General features: G+C 34.1%; 2 protein-coding genes across 5 annotated transcripts; both read right to left on the reverse strand.

Moving 5' to 3' along the window:
- Positions 1–707: 707 nt before the first annotated feature.
- LOC110616643 (dolichol-phosphate mannose synthase subunit 3) lies at positions 708–2,871 on the reverse strand. 2 transcript variants are annotated; one of them, XM_021759078.2, is made up of 5 exons: positions 2,604–2,871; positions 2,131–2,269; positions 1,921–2,028; positions 1,435–1,467; positions 934–1,154 (listed from the first exon to the last, which is right to left on the reverse strand). In XM_021759078.2, the coding sequence occupies exons 2-4, from the start codon at positions 2,230–2,232 to the stop codon at positions 1,447–1,449; spliced, it is 231 nt and encodes a 76-aa protein (XP_021614770.1). In that variant the 5' UTR covers positions 2,233–2,269; positions 2,604–2,871; the 3' UTR covers positions 934–1,154; positions 1,435–1,446. The 2 variants fall into 2 exon arrangements, with proteins under 2 accessions (XP_021614769.1, XP_021614770.1); XM_021759077.2 differs by lacking the exon at positions 1,435–1,467 and having other exon boundaries at positions 708–1,154; positions 2,604–2,868.
- Positions 2,872–4,001: 1,130 nt separating this feature from the next.
- Positions 4,002–23,246, reverse strand: LOC110617292 (DNA annealing helicase and endonuclease ZRANB3). 3 transcript variants are annotated; one of them, XM_021759993.2, is made up of 25 exons: positions 22,783–23,244; positions 21,910–22,269; positions 21,425–21,557; positions 19,687–19,862; positions 18,857–18,930; positions 18,620–18,655; positions 18,437–18,527; positions 18,177–18,236; positions 17,596–17,731; positions 17,019–17,215; positions 15,793–15,894; positions 14,432–14,542; positions 12,561–12,626; positions 12,373–12,471; positions 11,176–11,206; positions 10,627–10,829; positions 10,369–10,530; positions 10,180–10,281; positions 8,429–8,743; positions 6,271–6,458; positions 5,975–6,077; positions 5,649–5,794; positions 5,197–5,276; positions 4,912–5,087; positions 4,002–4,328 (listed from the first exon to the last, which is right to left on the reverse strand). In XM_021759993.2, exons 1-25 carry the CDS (start codon positions 23,113–23,115, stop codon positions 4,188–4,190), a joined length of 3,621 nt encoding a protein of 1,206 aa, XP_021615685.1. In that variant the 5' UTR covers positions 23,116–23,244; the 3' UTR covers positions 4,002–4,187. The 3 variants fall into 3 exon arrangements, with proteins under 3 accessions (XP_021615685.1, XP_021615684.1, XP_021615687.1); XM_021759992.2 differs by having other exon boundaries at positions 10,627–10,869; positions 10,973–11,206; positions 22,783–23,243; XM_021759995.2 differs by lacking the exon at positions 10,627–10,829 and having other exon boundaries at positions 10,973–11,206; positions 22,783–23,246.
- Positions 23,247–23,614: the final 368 nt, after the last annotated feature.

Below are 23,614 nucleotides of genomic sequence, written 5' to 3' on the forward strand. Positions count from 1 at the left end.
GTCCAAAAGCTAAGCGATTTAACATTAGGCCTACCCCTTGACCCAAAAGATGCTATTTAACATTAGGCCTACCCCTTAACTCACCCAGCTACCCCTTGGTCCAAAAGCTAAGCTATTTAACATTAGGCCTACCCCTTGACCCAAAAGATGTTAAAAGCTATTTAATATCAGGCTAACTCACCCGCTATCCCAAAAAGCTAAACTATTTAAGCATAACTCAAAAATTAGCTCAACGAGCTACATTTATGGATTGGAATTCAACACTCTCTCACACTTAAAATTTTACTGATATTTATGAATTGAAATTCAACACTCTTTCACACTTAAAATTTTACTGATGTAAAATATATTTATAAAAGGTTCAACATTAAAAAGGCTCTACTAAGCTATTTAATATCAGGCTTAACCCAAAATTTAACTCAAGATAGCTCAAACTGACTTTTTTGATCGATGTGAAATTCAACGCTCTCAATCGATGTGAAATTCAACTCTTTCTCACGACTAAATTTTACTAATGCAAAATATATTTATAAATATTTATAGAAGGCCCAACATTGAATGGGAGACTGATACCATATTAAATTTGAATCAGGTCTAACTCAATGAATACCTATAACCCCTATAAGGGCCACATTACCACTTTCCAGAACTGGGATTCAAGAACAATTATAATGGGAAATCACTTCAATCATCATAAGGCTGCTAAGTGAGTAGAAAATTGAATTTCACAAATACTATAACAAAGTTAACTAGGAATTGTATATGTTTCAAAAAGATAATGAATGGCAATCATGATTTGCTACTCATCTCCTTGTGACTTCACATAGGGCTAATGCTACAAATCTCAAAGTCTCAATTCCCAACGGTTAAAAGAAGAGAAAGGGGAGAAAAAACTAAAATCCACATTTTCATACATGTCCTGGAGCCGCTGTGGAACCTCAAAACTCAATTAGCTTTTACATTACATTGCAACTCTATGACAAAATTTTGACTAGACAGGAAAATTTAGCATTCAGATGAACCCACTGACAGATTGCTCAAAGCTTTCAGATGTTTTGCTATTAACTATCCACACATCAAACAGTGTGCCTTTATCAATCTGAACTAACATCAACCCCTTTTTGCTTTAGAAATTCTTTGGCCTCCATGATGTCCTGCCAAAATAAAAGTAAAGCTATAAATCCGTGAACCTTAAAAGATAAAGAAATTCTTGCTTTATGAGCTCCCAAAAAAAAGGTTCATACTAAATCCTAACAGAAAGAAAAAAGAAAAACCGATGATTCTTGAAACTGCTTTGTGCTTTAAGAATATAAATACAATGCATGGAGATGTTATTAAGCTTACTCAGCAATTCAACTCGCATACAGATAGTTCCATGTAAAGATATCATCACAAGTGGGAGGGAAAAAAATTAAAAAAAAAAAAACAACCAACCTTAGAAGGTCACTAATCACAAAGCTGATGTATCTGTAAAAAAATGTATTATATATCACTTAGATGGTTTATAGCAAAGCCATTTTAAAATTTGGTGAAATTATATAAAAGTAATAAACCATTTGAACACAGTAGGGTCTTAGAACATCTCAACTATCAGAGTCAGCATCCATATTATACATTTTGCTTCGTGAGCACTAGCATCCAGGAAAAGAGGTTCTATGGAATCAAGGGGTAGGTGCAATGTTGATGTAAACTGTCACTCGTTTGCAATATATGACAGAATTGAAAGCAAGTAACATCATGCGATTCATTGGAAAAATTACGACCAAACAGAGTTTGTGAATATAAATGTAAAGAGAACAAAGAAGCACTAGCTAAGAATCATTTAAATAGGACAACACAACAAGCAGCTTAGCTGCATCTTTCCAACTAAAAGGGGAAAAATTTACAGCCCACAAGATAAAGTTGAACACAGTACAATACCTGCTGCAATAATAGTGCTTCTTGAGGGCACGTAGGAAATTGCATCAAACCAACTCCAACCATTAACAAACCATAGCATCCGAGCGATACAACAAAATAGATGGGTAGCTGAGAAGAAGGCAACACAAGACCGGGTCAGCCCAAACAAGCAAGAAGAAATAAACAAAAACATGCGGATAAATGAAATTTGAACCGAGTAAATTGACTTACCAACCAAGTATGGCTACGAGGAACAATAGAGGTCTGCAAGAGGCCAACCCAAATGGCAGAAATGGTCACTAGGATGGACAAAATCTTAACAACATGCTTCATCGTGCACGTAATAAGATGAGAAAAACACTGCTCTGTCCTGATCATGTTTAAAAGAATCATCTCGTTGAGTAATCCATTAAAAATAAAAGATGAACAGTAAGAGTTAATTTATACTTTTAAATTCTCCTTTCTTATGGGATTACAGCAAGAATCAATCTTTTTGCAGCGCAATGCCCCTACATAAGTTTAGTGCTTAATTGGATTACTATAGGAATGAACTGCTGACAAATCAAGCCATGCGCTGGCAACACTTTCATCTAATCAACTCAAAAGACAAGGATGCTAACCCTAAACATCAATCGATCTTTATAAGAGGAACCTTCAAAAGGTATCAAAAAATAAAAGTAAACAAGAAAATTGATACCACATACAAGATTTATAAAAAGCAAGCGGGATCAAACGGGATCTTGAAGTTCTCTTGGAGCTCTGAAAGGGGGAAGAGTTGAGAAGACGGTCCAATTTTGGGTCTTCTCTGATCTTCTAGGGTTGGAAGGAATTAGACATTGAAGCAGTTGTCTCGATTTAAACAAGCTTTTAGATACAGATAGTGGCAAAAGAATCGAAAAATTCGAAAGCCCAACTCAAACTCAATACTTCGTAAAATAAAAAGGCACTGAAAACTCGACAATGGTAATTGGAAAAACCAAAAGTCAATAATAGTAATATAATAGATATTAAAAAAAAAAGAAAAAGAAAAAAAAATAAAAAATAAAAAAAAACTCCAAACTTCACTCATCCATTAGATTTTGAAGGCGAAAGAAATCTAATTAAATGATCCCTAATTGACCAAAAAATAAGTGCTATTAAGTTTATTTATTTTATTAAAATTAATTATTTAATTATATTTTAAAATTATTCAATTAAAATAAAATCAAATTCAAACTATTTATTTCATTTTATTAAATCATATTAACTATTTTAATATCTAATATTTATTCTGATAGTATTTAATTAAATATTATCAATGATAATTATTTTTTATTATTTTTTCAGTCAAATTAAATGTCATCTTTAAAATTAATAAATAAAAGTTTGTAGTAAAAAAAGTTGACCAGTTAATTTTAACCTTAAATATTATTTTTTTACTTTATTTAATTTTAATTATATATTATTTATTTCTTTTAATCAAAGGTTGATTTGACTGAAAGATGAAATGGTTTTTTTTATTTATAAAATGTATAGTTGAGTGATTTAATATGAAAATCATTTACTCTAAAAAATATCATTATTATAAATTTGATTTTAAATTTTGAATTGTATTCGCTAAAAAATCATTAACAATTATTTTAAAAGGCTTGGTTAATTGAACAGTAATCACTAACAATTTAGACTTTCAAGTGGAAAGAAAATAAAGGAAATAAAAATTATTATTCTATTATTATTATTATCTGAATGAAGGAAAATAATAGTAGAATTGTAAATAAAGTCTTATATAAAAAGGATTGAAAATAAGGAGATAAAAGGAAATTTGTGGCACAATTTAATCTAATATTTTCTCAAAAAGAAAAAATTAAAAGTAAAGGATAATTCATAGTTCTGTGGAAAATACGACTTTTATTTATTCTCTTTCATTTTCTGACCATATTAAAAAGAAAATAGAAGAAAATAACATTTATTTTCTTCTCTCTTTTTATTTTCTTTTCCTTTAAAAAAAAAAAAAAAAGACTTTTCTCCTGATTTTTCCTCCAAATATTTCCCACGTTATATATATATATATATATATATGGTAAGATTGTTTGGCATTGACATGAGAGAAGTTGGGAAGAGGGTTGTGAAAATCTTTGTTTAGCTAAATATGGTTCTACTCCAATTTTACAAGCCATGGCTTCAAACCTGTACTGCCTCAATTTGCATGCTAAAGGAGACAAACTTTTGTAAAACAGAGGTTGAATTATCGTGCCGCATATATGAACTTGATACTACTGTATGCAGATTCTTCTTCACTGTATTTCTAATCAATCTTCCATTTTCGAAGATGTATTCAATTCTTCGCCTTCAGGATCAGCGTCCTGTTCTGCAGAATAGGCACTTCCAGGAACTTTGACTAAAAGTTCATCTTCAGTTTCATCCTCTTGCACGTCAGAATGTCCTAGGCCCTGGAATTGATTATTGCAGATTAGTATGTAAAAAATACTAGTGTAAAATTTCACTGACCTAAGCATATATAAGCAAACGAAAACGAAAACAACATGAGCTTGTACATATGGTGAATATAGAAGGTTGAACTTGAAGCTATCAATGATGTCAAGCAGATGGGGAAGATAAGAGAATGATATTCATTCTTTATGCTCAAGACGAGCTTGTAAAGTATTTCATGCTCTTGACAAATCATTGGTAGCACAGACATGATTAAAAGTGCTAACAAAATGACTCTGACATGCTTCCAGTTTAGGCTAATGAATGTGCAAATATTCAATTGTCAAGCCAAATATTTCCTATTACTTGTATTAGCAAATAGCGCAATAAATAAAAACAAACATCTTTCTGACAGCATATGTCCTGAAAGTCCATCCCTCAAGCCTCATTGATTTTATTAGGTTTGCTCACCTTTTAAAATTATAGAAATATTTGAGAAGACTATATTCAGGATTGTATGGAATAGTCTGAAAATGATGATCACCTCTGAGTATCAACATATTCAGAACTTTCACGAGGAAGTCCCAAGTTCTCAGAAATTACCTTAGAATCACTGTCAATCTCCACCATGTTCTGGTTATATTTGAGTTCACGCATGATGACTTTGAGCTGTTCCTTGGCCTTGGACCTCATTACAAGTCGTTCGGCACGTTGTGCTGCAGTAACATCATAATGGCAGGCAACACAAAGAGTCCTCATGTTCTCTAACCTGCATTCACCTATTTGAGAACAAGATTACTTTAAAACTAGGGCTTAGATATGGTTTAACAAATCAAGTATTCCTTGGATGTCAATGGACATTAATTTCAAAGATAAAACATTATATACCTCCACCTCGGTAGACAGGAATAATGTGGTCTGCGTGCCACGCATTGCCTTCAGATGGATTATTCACAAGCTTATCAATGCTGCAGATGTCAAACAATGGCATTGTTCAGAACTGGCATCAACATTTGGTAGTGCTATTAAGTTACAGAGCCATGAAATATCATAAATAGAAAACTAGTATTTCAGGAACAACAAAGTCTCTATATCCTTATATTAAGTGTACAAAGATGCCTAATCAATCCACGAAGTCTTGGTGCAACACATATTTTCAGAGTTCAGTTCCCTTTAGGCATAAGCCAATCATTTAGCTTCAAGTGCAAACTTTTAATGTGCATAAAAGAACATTACACCATCAATATCTTCTGAAGCAGAGAATAAACGAAAACCATGCATACAATTTACTGTCCTACAACAGCAAATAAAAATAACACCAATATTCACTTTTGACTTACAATTTCTTCCGACTTGCCAAATTTGGTGCTACTTTCACTATATATTCTCTTCGCCTCTCCAATGACAAAGGTTTGATTGTCTTCACAAGTTGATGACAGTCTAACTTACAATTCATGCAAACCCCATGTTCTATTTGAAAAAGTTCCTGAATGTACGAAATACGTTAACAATTGTGTGGTAGAGTGAATTAAAGGAAACCATACATTCAAACAAGCTAAAGGTAAGCTGAGTTCCTCTTGAAATTCTCCCAGCTCCAAATAAACCAATAAATAAGTATATGAAGCTCCTTCAACATGTATAGACACTGATATAATCCAGTCCTAACCTGACGAAGGGACCTGCTACTAGTCCTCACACGATATTCTTCATAGCAGCTAAGGTTACAGAAAAGATCCTCAAAAAATTCAGGTGTCTTGGCATTGATGCCCCTGAAAGTAAACAAAGGAACTTCAAATAAAAGAAAAATATAATGAAAATGCCAAGAGTAAAGGAGCAGAACTCTACCTATGCAAGACATGTAAAATAGATTAGAATGCAAGATAAGAAAAGGAAAAGATAAAGTTGAGTAAAGTAATTGCAAAGACAAATAATTGCAGCTAGTGAAGATTAAATTGGACTCACTTGCATGGCGTTTGACAGAGTTTACACAGTGGCTCATCCATTAGGGTCCAACCCTGCGTATATTGTTTTTCTTTCTTTCCATAGCTACCAGATAAATTTACCTTTTTCCAATCAGCATTGGATGGTAAAGGGTAGCTAATCTCATGCCATGGAGTCATGCGTCGCTTGCTTCCTCCCTTCAGCAGTCCCTGTTGCAGAGATTTGCTCTATTATTACCCAAACCATTCAACTTACCATACGCAGTCACATTCTATGGTTAAAGAAAGATCGTTTAAATTATTTAGAGGTGGTAATTTTAGACACTACATGAACACAACACAAGAAATAAAGGGTTAAGGTTAGAGTATTCATCAAAATCGTGTCAATCTATTTACAATGCACTAGCAATTGTGTTGTGTCACGGGTTGACCCTAACCTGAGTTGACATGTCTATGACAAGATACATTATTTAGGTCAGGTATTAACCCATAATCCATCAACCCTTTTTGACCCGCCAACCTGCAAGTGAATATTTATTATTTTATAATTGTTGGTTTTTATGTTTTCTATTAAAATTTATTTAATATATATATATATATAACAAGTTAAACATTATATTGTTCTGTAATTTTTTTGTTAAAATTGTAAATAGTTATATAATAAAATATCACTTGTTTTTTTAATTAAATAATTAAACTTTATATTGTTATATATTATTAAATTTATGCATGTCAAATTAATATATACATGTCATGTAACATATTATTTTATAAATATTAAAAATATTGAATTGAATCAAAATCTGTCAAATAAGTATATTGGGTCGTGTCAAAACAAGTTAAATATGTTGAATTGTGTCAAATCGTGTTAGATGGGTCCTATCATGTCATGTTAAGCCAATACGAGTTTAAGTTAACCGTGCCATATCGTGTAACCGATGTAATAAAATGGTCATGGTGGCATTTAGATTTTTTACACAATTCATTAATCGTATCGTGTTCGTGTTGATCCTTAATCGTGTTCGCGTCCAATTCGTGTTGACACGAACACAACCCATCAATACGAATTGCCACTGCTTAAATTAATTATTTTCTACAATTGGTTTTCATTTTCAAATCCTTTCCATAATATGTCCACTCTCCAATGCACCCATTTCAAGCTTCCTTGTAACAGTAGCCAGTAAGAATTCAATAGGCTCTAACTTTCTTTTTAATAAAAAATCTAAATCACCAGGGGAGCAAGAGATCTTAATTTGTAGCTTAATTCTTTTATTTCTTGCTGCCCTTCTACACCACATAAAAATATCTGGACTTCAAAGAATTCTGCAGTATTTTCTTGCAATGCATTTCGTAATCATCCTTTTGTAGTCCTAATTAAATTTCTTTTGCTTTACTACTTATATATGTAATGCTTATGTTCCTTTCAAAGTGCAGATTCTTATCCAGTTGCTTATCCTCAAATACAGTAAACACCAGTAATTGGCATATTCACTGGATATTTTGTTTTCACTCTTGGAATATAGTAAATTCTGCTACATTTCTTCTCTTCTTTATGGCACTGTTCTATTTACTGATCCATATCAGAATTGGAATTGAAGTTCAGGAAATTTTTGGTAGAACTAACATATAGAGTTTGGAATATTAGCTGAATTGAAAAATGTAAAGGGTTTAATCAGAAAAAAGTGGCAGAGGTTAGTGTTTTTCTATGTCTAGTGATATGGTAAAATTAAGTTGGAAAGGAATGCTAGGAATTTTAAGTGATCAATTATTGCCTGTCAGCTGTTATGATAAAAATTGTTTCTTTTGGCATCACTGAGTGATACAGCTGAAGGACTAGTAAAAATGTATCTATATCTGATATCAAACTATTGAGAGCTTTGTAATTTTAAATTTTCCTTTTGTTTTATGATTTTAGTTAAGAGGATAATATTTTTAAACTTGTAACCTTCAAATTGTAATGTTGATATGTCCTTTATCTTAAAATGAAATTTAAGTAACATGTAAGAAAGGACTAAGTTGGCCTAAATCTTGTGGAATGGAAGGAAAGGATCCCAAAGCCAACTGCTTTGGGACTAAGGTTAGTTGAGCTGAGTTGAGCATCTACCTATCAATGAAGAGCAGGCTATGATCTTCAGAGTTATTAAAGAAAGAAATACAAATACTGGATCATGTGGACATACCTCAGTGCTGTGGTTAATATTTTCATTCAAGTATGACAACTCGATATCTAGAGGAAGCTGCAAACTCTTTCCAACTAATTTCCTTCTCTCAATGGGCCTTAGTTTATTCCATTCGTTAATGAATGCAAGAAGAGCATGTCTATATGCTGGGTTGACCTTCAAAGATCTAGAAGTTATTTCCTTGTCATCATCGGCTACCGAAGAATTAAGTGACTCAAGTTCCTCTGGACGGAAATTTTCAAACAATGGTTGTGGTCTTGAGTCTGTCCCTGGAATGCAGGAATACAAGTGAATCCTCCCAGTATATTTACTCACCTGCACAGCAGTTAAAGCCAATTATTCAAGCTAATTCCTATTAACTGAGTTCCATATTCTGTCTTACAGACAATTGTAAAAGCCAAAAACCACTCAGGCAATCAAATGATAGCCCCCAACTTATTTGATGGCTTTTGGATGCCTAAGTTCAAGTGACTACCGGTTGAGTTGCAGTCATCAGATTTTGTTCCAAGAGTAACACATTACACATCCAAATTCTTTCAAGATAAATTTGGCATAAAATATGTGAAATTACAAGGATATACTGCCCATTTGAAAGGAGGAATACTGAATATTTGAAAATTTCTACAAATGATATCAGAAATCCATGGAACATGAAAAAAAAAAAAAAAAGAACATACTGAGAAAATGCAACACTAGAGGAGGCCGCTTGAATAACAAGTTGCAACAATGACAATAAGTATGAAAAGCAAACAGCATCACAAGTTTAAATTCATTGAATTTCAGTTATTAGTGGACCCAGCCTTAGATTAAGGCCACAGCCAAGCAACAACTAATAAGGAATCTAAAACTGCTTCATGTAAGTACTGATTTATATGAAACTTATTACCAGTCTCCCTGAATTACTGCTTCAACTTATTGCTATAGGCACATAGTCACATAGTGTTTGTTATTGTTAAATTTGGGTCAGGCCTAACTCCACAAAAAAGCTAGCTTAAGGAGAAAGATTGCCTATAACTCATATAAGGGGCACATTACCCCTTTACACAACCGATGTGGGATTCAACACACCCCCTCACTCCAGAATTTTACTGGTGCGTGATATATTTATGAGAGGCCCAACATCGGATGGGAGGCTCTGATACCATGTTAAATTTGGGGCAGGCCTAATTCATCCCAAAAGCTAGCTCAAGGAGGAGGATTGCCTATAACTCATATAAGGGGCACATTACCCCCTTTCCACAACCGACGTGGGATTCAACAATTATGAAGAGGGGAAAGTGGTGGAAGAAGAAAACTATTAATTTAACAACTAAATGACCAATTCATAAGTGAATAACAACTGCATGGCTTCCCAAATGTTAAATTTGCTATTATCAGGCCCTCCCCAGACCAACAGAACCATAACTCATCAGTTACGATTATACAGAAAAACAAAACTCATCAGTTATGATTACAATGTCTTGAAACAAACAATTTGAAGCTTGTCTAAATGCTCGAAGAATTATACTTTTACTCTTGGTATATAATACGCCAATGAAGTAAAAATATACAGGTGTCTGCATAGTCAACCAGTTAAGGCTGCAACAGAGCTCTCAAAGACAGCAATTGGAGCCAAAAAAATTAGATTCTTGCAACATAATATCTATTAGAGGAAAAATAACCAAAACCTGCTTTATATTGCTTCAAATGCATAAAACTACAAGGAGATTCAACCAGTATGAAAATCTCACTGCCAATGTTTATTGTTGTACCTCAAAGCGCAGAGAGTATACTTGGTTGGAGAAAGGTACACCATCTTCCTGAATAGATCTAAAGTTGTCTATTTCTGTTGTTCGAGAATAATTTTTTTGTTCCTGCAATTTCAGATTTATAAAACATTTTTCTTTGCATGACTCCTAAGGCACAGATATACCTTAAACCAAAACTTATTCAAGGCATACCTTTTCTAACTGATGCTTGCCTCCATTTCCCTCATCCAAGATAGAAGAAGAAACCCCGCTATGACTACCAATTTCATTTTCAGAAACATTTCTCTCCGGGTTTTCATTTGCAACAAAATAATTGTACAGTTCTTGATCAAGAATACCACTAGCCTTCTCTACCTATCAAATAAAAATATTCAGTATCACAGGAAGGGAAACCAATGCACAGGAGACTTCACCAAAAAAGAACTATAAATTCAAATTTCTAAGTGGTACATTAAGATGAAAATTATCCGCTTGAACTGAAGCACTGTCAACAGAGCTAGATTGTTCTCGGGATCTATCATTTATCATTCCAGCTGCTTCATCATGGCTTTCTAAAGGTTGTATAGCCTGTGCTGAGCCAAAATCTGTTAATTTCCTCAGCTCTGTGGTAGAAAGGTTGCCATATTCTGCATCGAGAACTTGCTCACTTTTACCAATTGTTTCTTGATCAAGAATACCACTAGCCTTCTCTACCTATCAAATAAAAATATTCAGTATCACAGGAAGGGAAAATTTAAACCAATGCACAGGAGACTTCACCAAAAAAGAACTATAAATTCAAATTTCTAAGTGGTACATTAAGATGAAAATTATCCGCTTGAACTGAAGCACTGTCAACAGAGCTAGATTGTTCTCGGGATCTATCATTTATCATTCCAGCTGCTTCATCATGGCTTTCTAAAGGTTGTATAGCCTGTGCTGAGCCAAAATCTGTTAATTTCCTCAGCTCTGTGGTAGAAAGGTTGCCATATTCGGCATCGAGAACTTGCTCACTTTTACCAATTGTTTCTAGATAGGAAATACCATCAACCTGCCAGCCAGATTAATAACACAAATTAAAAACCAGAACCTTGTCACACAATCATAGGAATAACAAAAACAAATTCTGAAAAGGGTGCCAAAAGAACTCATAAATTCCAAATAAGTTTGAGCATATATTTACCAGTAGGTTTATTTCACAACGTTGGGAAATACAAAAACTACAAATTATTTTAATTAGTTTTAAAGAGAGAATGAAAAGGAAAAATAAAGATGTTAAATTTGAGACAAACCTAACTCACCCAAAAGCTAGTTCAAGGGGAGGAGTGCCTATGGCCCATATAAGAGGCACGTTACCCTTCCACAATCGACATGGGATTCAACACACCACTCACGCCCAGAATTTTACTGGTGCGTAACATATTTATGGGAGGCCCAACATCGGATAGGAGGCTCTGATACCATGTTAAATTTGTACCAGATCTAACTCACCCCAAAAGCTAGCTAAGGGGGAGGAGTGCCTATGGCCCATATAAGGAGCACATTACCTCTTTCCACATTCGATGTGGGATTCAACACCCCCTCACGCCCAGAGTTTTACTAGTGGGTCACAAATTTATAGGAGACCCAACATCGGATGGGGAGACTCTGATACCATATTAAATTTGGGTCAGGCCTAACTCATCCCAAAAACTAGCTCAAGTTGGAGGAGTGTCTATGGCCCATTTAAGGGGCACATTACCCCTTTTCACGACCGACGTGGGATTCAACACAGCCCCATCACACCCAGAATTTTACTGATGCCTGACATATTTATAGGAAACTCAACATCGGTGCCTGACATATTTATAGGAGGCCCAACATCGGATGGAGAGGCTCTAATACCATATTAAATTTGAGTCAGGCCTGACTCACTCCAAAAACTAGCTCAAGGGGAGTGCCTATGTCCCATATAAGGGGCACATTACCCCTTTCCACATCCGATGTAAGATTCAACAAAAGAGAAAAAAATGACAGAAAGGATAACACTTTTATTCAGAATTCAGTCACATTGAAGAATTTGAATTAGAATTCAGATTATTGGATAGCAAGACATCCTCAATGCTTGTAACTCAATGCTTTGATATGCTACTTTTGCAAGAAAAAACTACACTATCAAGAAGAAAAATAAGTCACAAAAGAAAAGAGAAAGAAAGGAAAGAAAGAAGGAAAATATACTGCTATTCCGGGTACTGCATCATATTTTCCATTTGTAGTTGATGAAACTCGATGTAGACTCTTGTTTAAGTATTGCCAGTGTCTTTCATCCATAGTGTCCTGAAATATTATAACATATACTAATATATGTTTTCAAGAAAAGTACATGCCAAGAAAACTCTTAAGAAAAATATTTTACTGAAGTAGACCTTTGCGCAAAAGATGTATATGTTAACTGCATTCGTCTGCCCACGCCTATGAGCTCTATCTTCAGCCTTCAAAAATATGTCCAAATGAGATGCACACATAAAAGGTCACAAGCAAAAGACTAGAGAAAGAAAAAAAAATACAGAATCACATAATAAGAAATGTTTAATAGACTATAGATCCACCCCCAACAGCTAAACAACATAATTACCCTATTACAGTTTAAAAGAAAAAGGATGGAAAAAAATGTGTGACAGCAACTACTTCAGTAAACAATCAGTGTCCATAAGGAAATTGGATATTAAACAACACTCCACATTGCCCATCAGATCATCACATACACCACAAAGAAGCCAAAGTTGATAGTTACTAGAAACTCAAACACACCGGAGCCGTTGAAATAACATACCTTTAATCATTTCAAAAGAATATGGACCTTCCTTTCAGATTCATAATAGGAACATAAATGTAACAAAGGAGGAATAAACTACAAACAATAATGCTTATTAGTTTTCATTACAAATAAATTGCATCTAAATATTTAATATATTCACAAAAGAAAGTTATTAATAGCATATATCAGCCCTTAAAATTTACAAGAGTTAAGCATTCTCCCATATCAATATATCTCTACTGTATTTGTCCATATCCAATCTGAGAAGTCCATAATGCTTGTCTGGCCCTAACAGAACAAGGGCATATGAAAGGAATGTCCAACATATGCCTGCAACCCTGGTTCAAGGCTTCAAGCTACTACAAATTGAACCATACTCTTCATTGGCATGTTCTTTTGGCCAACCTGGCAGAAAATATCATTTCAACATTCTCTCTCTTTCTCCCTCTCTCCCCTCTCCCTGCAATATGTTCTATAATTAATTTCTTGTCTCTCCACTTGTCCATATTGACTTACATAATATGGCCATTTCCAATTAGTGAATAGGAAGTGCAAGTACTATAAACTAAAAGGGATTTGAGATGTAGGAAGTCTTAGCAGTATTAGGACTCCTTATTTTTGGAAAAGACATACTCCCTCTATGCCATAATTTTTTTCATATTTCCTTTTTAATTGTCCCAAAATTATTATTCACTTTCTTTTCTTAAATCACAGTAATATGTAAATTAACTAGTATAACCCTATTTAATTTTATCCTATTTTCAAGAAACCTCCTAAAAAATCTCTTAGTATTTAATAAAGCTTAATTTATTTAAAATGGGTATAATTGGAAAGTTAATAAAAGAAATTGTATTTTTTAATACGTGAGAAAAAGTAAAGTAGACAAAAATTATGGGGCAGAAGGAATAGTAAGTATTTTGTTTCAGTTAGGCGTGTTTTGATTCTAATATGTAATTAAGTTGGAATTAGGATTTCTTAAATCCTAACATAACTGCGGTTACAAAACTCTATAAATAGGCCTTAATTTCTCTACTTATTTACAGATTTTACTATGATTATTAACTATTGACTAGAATTTGAGAATTTGTTCTCACCCCTAATCCATGATACCTATTAGCTCTGCTTCTACATTCGCTCCCAATCAAAAATAATATACAATATGCACGAAATAATGCAAGCTTTATGACTGTGTCCACGTATTCAATTGAACACGGAAAGCATAAATCCAGACAGAAGGTTAATTAATACTCAGCAGCCCAATATCAAATTGGGAAAAAAAAATGGAGGCAAACAGAGAAATAAACCGAAGAGCTGATGTAGGAAATTGTACATCCATAAAAGAGGATTTACAATCCAGTCATCCTTCTCTAGCCTCCACCCAAAGTAATAAGTGAATACCAAATAAAAGATTATATCAATATAATTCATCAACTTTCACAATAAAGTTCTCAAAAGCTGCAGAAGACAAACAAGCCAGACCTGAAGCATCAGTGATGGAGACTGAGGCAGCTCCAAGAACACGACATTTTGAGCTGAAGAGAAATCAAGTCCAACACCCCCAGCAGTTATACCAATTATTGCAATCTTAACCTGAGGAATAAAGAAATATTAACGTTCAAACATCATTATGCTGGACATATACATTTATATATGATCACCTTTTTGAACAAAAAGAAGCAACGGTGTCTCAGTGTGGGCTCTAGGGAGGGCCACATATTTAGCTCTTCACTTGCACTGCAAGCGGCCCATTTCCACGATTTGAAGTGAACCCATGATGTTCAAGTCAAAATGTGCAACCTTACTGTGGCAACATTGCTCAGTGCTCAGTGCTCAGTGACCGATCACCCTTAATTCATTCAAACAGTCATGTTTACGTTGTTAAAGAGTAAAGATAGACCTTTTTGTGAGTGCCTATACTCATTCAAACAAGGAAGACTGGCACAGTGATATCAAGAATAATCCATCATCAAACTTTAGCCAGAAGTTTCTAGAAATCATAACACACAGCAAACTGAGAGAACTAATATTTGACACATAAATAAACATAAAATGAGATTTAAGTCAAATATTGAAACTCCAAAACCCTGATTGTAGTGCACAAGTCTCATTCTTTGGAAAAGCTCCAATAAGAGATATGTCAACTGAACAAGATGAAAGCTACACTGGATTCTGGAATGCAGCCAAGCCATCAAAACACATTATATATGATTCACATGTTGAATACACCACATCACTTTTTTTTCCCTTTGGTCTAAGATGGATGATAGGAAGGAATAGATATAATCTGGTTAACTAGAAGGTAATCATAAATTTATGTTTTAAGTCAAATCATCTAATTTATACATTGCTTTCTTGAGTAATTTATTATGGCAATTTATTCACAACTCAATCCCCTTTAGCACAAATATGGCCCCTAGCAAGAGTTAATGGAATGCCAAAGTTTTGTATCAATAATTATGTTAGTCCTAGAAAAGTTCATCTCAAAAGCACATCACTCTCTCCCTAATAAAATTGGAGAAATATACATCTGGAACACTTGTGGAAACTGGAAACAGCTTATTCCTTTCCTTTTTTTCCACTTTCATAATGCACTCAACTTTTAACTCTCATCTTCTTTGGGGATTTCATTTCCATGAATGAATTTTTGTCATCTAAAAGAAAAATAATGATAAGGATAGGTCTGCTCATCTAAGCCATGTTCACTATATACCTCCATTTTAGTCAAGCCAATAAGGAAAACAAAACATAGAAAAGTTTTACATAAAGCAAAGGAAAAAGAATAAGGAAAAATCATGTTGTAATCAAATCAAACAAAGTTTATACAAAAGCATGCCACGTACCTCGTTTGAAGATTGGAATGAAAGTACAGCTGATTGCCTATCTCTGGCAAGTGTATTTCCATCAATCCGGACAAAACAAACCCCTTTCTCACACATGAGCTCCTGACCAACTCAGAGCAATAAATATATATTAAGACTAACATTTGGACGTCATACAGCACTATCAGAGCCAGAATGCAGAAACAACATTAGAAAATCAATCAGAAACACACAGGAAACTATTAGTTTAGAGAAGAATATTGGATGACTTTACAGCTCCTCAGCAATCTAGTACAGTTAGTGCTTAATTGTGAGTTGAACTCAAGTATCATTTGTATTCTTTCCATGTTCGACGAGTCATAAATATCAAATCATAATAATTTGTTACAACTTCATTTCCATAATTCATGATTCTTAAATTATGCACTATTTCACTCACTATCCACATAGGTGCAATAAATATTTGTTCAATGTAGATTATAAACTAAATAGAATAGAGCTTGAATTTGAAGGATAATTGGAGAAACTACTCAATTACTAATAAATAATTTCAGTATTGCATCCTATTCTCCCCCCTCCCTCTCAGTATAACTAAACAAGAAACAAAAACAAGGAACTAAAAAAATTAAATGGCTGACATGCAACCCCAAGGAAACACTTCCCATACAAGCAGCTAACCAGCTTACAGCTGCAAATAAAGATGCCCTATTCCACTTGGGAGAACCTATTTATGCTTTCAGAATTCTCTATTTCAGTTTCATTAATAGCTCTTTTTTTTGGGTAATAAACCCTTAATGATCTTGAGCCTATGGACTGGAATTCACAACTCCTCCTAACTTGTGCTGTTACCAATACCTTTGTTTCTTCTGCAATACTGTTTTGCCTGCTTTGGGCATCAATCCCATCTCATGTACCAATATCAGTTACTTTTCCATTTGTTTATGACTTTATGTAAAAACAGTTTACATTCCAAGAATCTTAAATCATGTAGAAGTATATAGGTTTTTCAGTTTTCGATATTAATTTTATGAGCAAATATGGAGTATGGACAAAAACTAAGCATTAACCTCAATTTGGCCAATTTGAGCACTGAAAATAACATGACCCAGAATTTAGAAAATTGGCCAATGTTTAAATATACCCAATGTATTTTCCTACAAGTAATTGCAATCACATTCTCAATTTTAATCAAGAAAGGTTAAAATTTCAAAAGCAAACAGGAAGAACAAACATTAAAAGCATCTCACCTGCACTCCATCAAGGACTTTATGGTGATGGGCAAAAATTATCATTTTCTGAGAATTGGTGTTTACATCCAATTCCGCTGCCCCATCTGACTCTGAAATGAGAGGCTGAATGGAAAGCCATTCACAAAACCCAGACAGTTTTGCGATACCAAGTTCTTGATAAGAAAGTTGGCTTGACTTGCAAATAGCCTCACTATCTGAAAGAAAATGACAATGATGTAAGGTAAGAGGCACAAAGAATGCTACATACGTTACTGCATACTCAGGTACAGTTTGTTCACCTATCGTGAGTAGCTGCTTCTCGGTTATGCTTTAAGCTTATTACCAGACTAAACACTTGAATCATGAATTGCAAATTCACAACATAAGCTTCTCATTGACATTTTCAATACTAGTTTGTCTATTTTACTTAAGCTTTGTCCAAATAATTTTGCAAAAAATGGGACAAGCTGGTTAATCAGTTTACTGCCACCAAAAAGAAAAAGTGAAAATAATACAAAACACAAACCAAATTTATATTATTTTATAACTTTACAATACTGATCTCACAGATAAAGGAGGGCTCCAGTTGCATTACCTTTAGAAGCATCATCAGTCAGAGTCCCAACAGCAGTCTTTGCTAAGACTATGTCTGATCTCTTCAATGACAATCTTATGATTTTTCGACGTTTTGGTGGCAATTGCTCCATCACATGCTTCTTCAAACGTCTTATCTATAATAACAAAATAAAACACAAACCTATAAATGAGAACATCTCAAAAGAAACCACATGTACTAATGGATAAAATCATGACTTGAAAGAAAATTTAAATTGGAGTAAATTATCATTATATAATAACTTCTTCCGCACTTGTTTCCCAATAATTAATTTTAAAGTATAACTTCTCACAGCATTAAACAGATGTATATCACAATCATTTGGAAAATCTTTAATGCACTAAAAGGACTAGAAAAATGAGATATGGTAACAGAGACCAGCAGCAGAGATTTTTGGATGTAATGTTAAGTTCCATCTCTATAACTTCTCAGTTTTATGATTAAGGGTCAATAGAACTATGAAAATGCCAGCTGATACTTTCTAAGAAAAAAAAAAGAAAAAAAATGCAATAATGTGTGAATAATAGTCCACAAACATTAAGCATGAAGGCAAGAGCTACCATAACAGTTTGTCTAAGTAACATGTTCAATTCCTCCAAGCGAATGCCCTTCGAAAAATCCTGCAATGAAGATTTTATATTTTATCAAATAACTCAAAACTTCATCGAGACCCATGATGCAAAGAAAAGTTTTTGTAGACAAAAGGCAAAGAATTTTACACTATGGTCCATGAGTTCTTAGCCAAATGTACAATCTCCAATAAATAAGAAAGCCTTTAGGAATCATCATAATGCCATTTGATGGCTACTGTCAAGGTTACCTGGAAGTGTTTTCCTTCAGAAGTCTGGACACGTTTAACTGCACAGTAGGTTTTCGCAAAATCATACTTGCTCTGTCCCAGTAAACCAGGCCTATAATGAGAAACATTGTTAAGAAATGGGATCTGAATTAATGAAAACCTAAGAACATCAAATCAGCTGTGTAAGATTGGAAGAACACTTGCCATAACATATTTATCTGATGAAAAATGTCGTATGGCCTACGATCACCTAGGAATTTACACGAACATGACGTTAGAATGCTTTTCTAATACTAATCCAAACAAAATGTGAGAAATCTACTAAAAATACAGGGATAATAAAGAAAATTGGCTAAGTAACACATTTCAATCCAAGGATAATTCAATATCAATATAGAATAAAAGATATTTCCAATTTGCTTCAAGTAAACATTCTACAACCTGGATAAAGAAGGTGTCCCAGATAAAAGAACTACGCGTTTGACCTTAGCAGCCACTTCAAGAACAGCTTTTATCTGTTAACATAAGAAATAACAACATAGTAATAAGCACTAAAATACTATGCAACTGCTAATAAAAGCAAATCAAAAGGGATATATATTTAAATAAAGGAGTACTTCCTCTTCTTGTATTTACAGATTATTTAACATAATGGAAAGCATAAACGGGAGATCCGAATTTCCATAATAAAACCTATAAAAATCTATTATAGAACAGGTTCTTCAAATTTCAGCTCTTTGGTGAGAAGAACACAGCACGTTAATATCAATTACTGTCTTTCTCCTCCTTGCAAGGAACCAGTTTCTTATGGAATGGCAATGAAGGCATGGTTTTCAGCTATGTTAATTAAGACTTACACACTATTACTAGTGTTTTATTATGTCAATATTTTATTATAGTTCACAGTAATTATGCTGTTATAAATCAACAGATACCATGGCCAAGAACTAGATACATTAACTTAAAAATCTACCAGTTACTGTTCTTAGTTGAGTTTACAGCTGCATTGCATCACCTATTGATCTGACTAGCTCCACCTAGCATAAACCAAAAGGAAGTACAGTTCAACATTGTCAATTCAAGAGATATATTTTCCTGACTAGTTCTTGCAAGGAACGCCAATCCAACCAACTCACACACCCAGAGAATCTCCAAAGTATCAAAAGGACTCCATGATGCCAGAAATATGAGAATCACATGTTATTCACAAGACAATTGTCAACATTTATAAAAATATGGAAATCATCAGCTATCCAAAAACTAAACAATACCTCATTTGATTCTGACTTCTTCTTTGAACAACGGACATGGTGAGATTCATCAACTATCAAGAGAGCCCATTGTCTCTCAATCATGCTCTTTCTCAAGTGATAAAGCATTGTATAAGAAATAACCACAACTCTTGGGCATTTTGTTAGATATGCAGGATTATTTTGATGGCCAAAAACTGAATCAAAAAACTTGTAAGTGATACAGTAAAACAATCAATTGAGGCTGCAATAAAAAGATTTAACATTTTGGTCCAAAAATCAAGGTCTAAGGAAAGTAGCATGTTCTTAACCAGTGTTATTAAGGCGGTGAGAGGTAAGGCGAGGACCTTTTTGAGGTGAGACGGCATAGTGTGTGTGTGTGTGCGCTCGCAGACTTTTAAAATAAAAAAAAAATAAGAAAGAAACTAAAGGAAAAGAAGGAATCCTGCTGAATTTGCAGGCCCAACAGCGAGAAAAGGAAAAGATAAGAAGAGAATAAGAGGAGAGAGAGAGAGGGGGGGAAAGAAGAAGATTGGGAAAAAGAAAAAAGAAAAAAAAAATGATTTGCTGCACCAGCAGTGAGAAGAGTAGAATAGAAATAGAATAAGAGGAGAGGAGAGAGAGGAAAGAAGAAGATTTTTAAAAAAAATTAAAAAAACTGCTTTATTTGCTGCACCAGCAGTGAGGAAAGAAGAAGAATAAAAGAGAAAAAGAGAGCGAAATGTACCTGAAATTTAGTTCTTCAGCAGATGATGTTGAAATAGACACTATGGGTTAGTGTTTGATATTTAACCCAAAAAAAAACAACAATGGTCTGCCCATTATTTTAAAGAGGTGACACCTTGCCTAGCACCCACCTCTTTAATTTCGCCTCACCTGATGCCTTTTGGTGCCCTTAATAACACTGGTCCTGAATGATTTGTTAACTCCAACATGCAGAATTACATGTATAAGAAATAACAATAAAAATGGAGATAAAAGGAGATGTTTGGTTTTGCCTTGTTAAAACTGTCTAAAGATCAACCTCTGTAAGAAAAATATAAACAAAATCCATCATGAGGGAAATTCAGAAAAGATATACGACTAATTTTTATGCAACTATTTATTGTGGGTTGTTCAGCCTGCGACTGCTGCCATCTTAAATTTAATTTAATATAGTAAGTTCAATCTCATTCTAACAATCTGCCCTAACTCCAGTAAGAATAGTTACAGTAAATTTTTTTTCCAAATTTGAAAAAGTAAAATTAGAAGATAAAAAAATGCATAACCTTGCATTATACTCACTGGATACAGTTTGTAACTGCTTCAAGTGACTAATCTACATTAAGTGCATAAAAAAATATATAGGTGAAAACAGAGACATGTTAAGTATAATTAGAAATTATGAAATAACTTGAGGATTCAATCTAATCAAGGACTTACAGATCAACAAATAGATTCACAAACATTATTCGTAATAGTTGTCACAACTTATTTAACATTTCTAAATTTTTGTTTCAATTTTTTGCTCAATATAACCACCTTTATTAATTTGCAATTATAGAGGATTAAGCTTTAGAAAGTTACTTCATAATCTATAAGTGCAAACTATTGGAGTAGAAACCTTATGATAGTAAACCATTTGAGTCTTCCAATATCCTAACTCTGTCCAAAGCCTCATCTGACCCTGCTCTCCCAACCTCCAACACCCACCCCAATAAAAAGGAGGCAAAACAAAAGCAAGAATAAAAATAGAAAGAGAGAGGTAAAAAGCCAATACCAAGGTGGATCTCAGAAGGTAAACAAGAGGGCAGCCATCGCTCTATTTCTTCTGCCCATGAAAACCGCAAAATGGCAGGGCAAACAACAAGTATGGGACCTTCACTCATGAAACAACCTGCAATAGCTATTGCCTGAAAACAAATAAAGCATATAAAAGCGTCACTTTATGAGATTTTCCATTTCCTGAGGCACAATTTTTTTCCTTTTAATGTACTCAGAAATCAGAGTAAACATTCTTGATTAAACATATATCACATGCACAAATTTGCTAAAATACCCAGAATCTAGATATCTTCATTTTTACCCAAAAATGACAATCATCAGGACCAATGACCGTTAACATTCACTCATATTTTAACAAATCGCAAAAATTAAGCCTGAAGGAGTGAAGGACCAATAATGCAAAAACTGCTGGCTTAACCAGACATCCAAACCACAATGATTTATACACGAGAATCATTGAGATATTATCATTAAAACAACCTGGAGTGTTTTTCCAAGACCCATTTCATCTGCAATAAGACAGCGACCACCCCTTCTCAAACCAAATCTTAAACCATCCACTTGGAAGGGCAACAGCACATCCAATATCTTTCTTGGCAGTTTCCCCATCAATTCATCAACCTCTTCATCATTCAAATGTTCAGGCCTGAGGGGTTCCCATCGCCCAGTCTCAAAGGAATGTGCAAGTCTTTGGATGACATTTAGTGTGCCAAAAGGTATCTTCTGAATTTCAATGCCCTTGGAATTCTTTAAACAGGAAAAAACTTCATCATACTCTCTAAGCTTATAAACACAGGCCTTTCCACCTCCGTGATTCTGCGTGTAGTGTGATGGCATTATCTAAAACAAAAACAAACTTAAATCATTCAACATAGTATACGTTAACCAACTCTTTTGAATGTTGCATTGTTCTTTTAACATTTGAACCCGAGTTATTTCATTTTAAGTGGAATCCAATGAGATAATGCTTTCAAAATCTATTATACAAGCAAGTATCCATCAATAAAGTAACACCCCTTTGAAGTTACAGACCACTTTTTTGTTACTAAAAATAAAAAAATGCAAGTATTTGAAAGAAAAAAGGGAGGAAAAACAAAACTATATCCAAAGTATCAGTTTTTTCTTCTTTTTCTGTTGAGCTCCTTAAAACAAATACTATAATGCTAGTATTAACCCATTTCCAAAACTTTTTTTTTGCCATTTCCACGATTATCATTTTTTAAAAAAACAAAATTCAAACTAAAGAAACAAAATACAACAGCTCCCACTCACTCCCCATGTCCTCTCATCTTCTGCCATTTTCTCAACGGCCACAAAAAAAAAAACCAAAAATTGTAAAAAAGCCTGACTCACATCGGATAAGCAACAGTTTAATCTCCTTAAGCACTCCTCTTCGCCCGGATAGGCAAACCCTTGTAAAGCCTCCGGCGTGACAGAGAACGAGTCAGGAGAGCATATTTCGAGCCGGACCAGGAACTTTTGCTCCAAATGAGCATTCGAATTGGGGAAAATGGTAGTAGAAGTGAGCTCGGGAGTGAGCTTTCGGCACTTGAAGAGCCTCCATGGATTATTTTGGTCTTGTTGTTGTGGTCGGTTGGTGATTGATTCCGTGAATGCTTTTCTCTTTGCTAAAGCCGCCAATCGGTTCGCTTCTGCTCTCTGTCTCTGCTCCTCTGTGATCGGCATTTTCACATCTTCTCGGATTATTAGGGTTTCTAGATCGAGCTATGGATGACGGGGAACGGGAGCTTACTAGCTGGCGTGGAAAAGGCGCGGAAATTTTGTGAAGTTCGGAGTTGGTGCACACGACTGGAAACATTAAACGTGTGACATTAACGGCGTCGTTTGCACCATTTGCCCAATCAGGTTGATGTTATAATTTCAAATTTTCCTTAAGTTTTAAACTAAAGAGAAGATGAAATTTATGTAATTATGTATCCGGAGTGCTGATAAAATTTTTTTATTAGGCGGTGAGATTTCAAATTAAAACTCTTGTTGGGGTCAAATTTTTAAAAAAGAAAACCACAAAAGATTTACCAACATAAATTACTCCAAAAACTGGTAAGAGAATGTGTAGACACCTATAATTAGAATTTCCCAAGCAGGCTCTTCAGACTTGAAATAAATCTTATTTATAAGCAAGAGCAGTGCATTGAAGAGGCCAACATTCTGGGTTTTTGTACAT

The sequence above is a fragment of the Manihot esculenta genome, chromosome 6 (assembly GCF_001659605.2).
Source record: "Manihot esculenta cultivar AM560-2 chromosome 6, M.esculenta_v8, whole genome shotgun sequence".
Taxonomy (NCBI): Eukaryota; Viridiplantae; Streptophyta; class Magnoliopsida; order Malpighiales; family Euphorbiaceae; genus Manihot; species Manihot esculenta.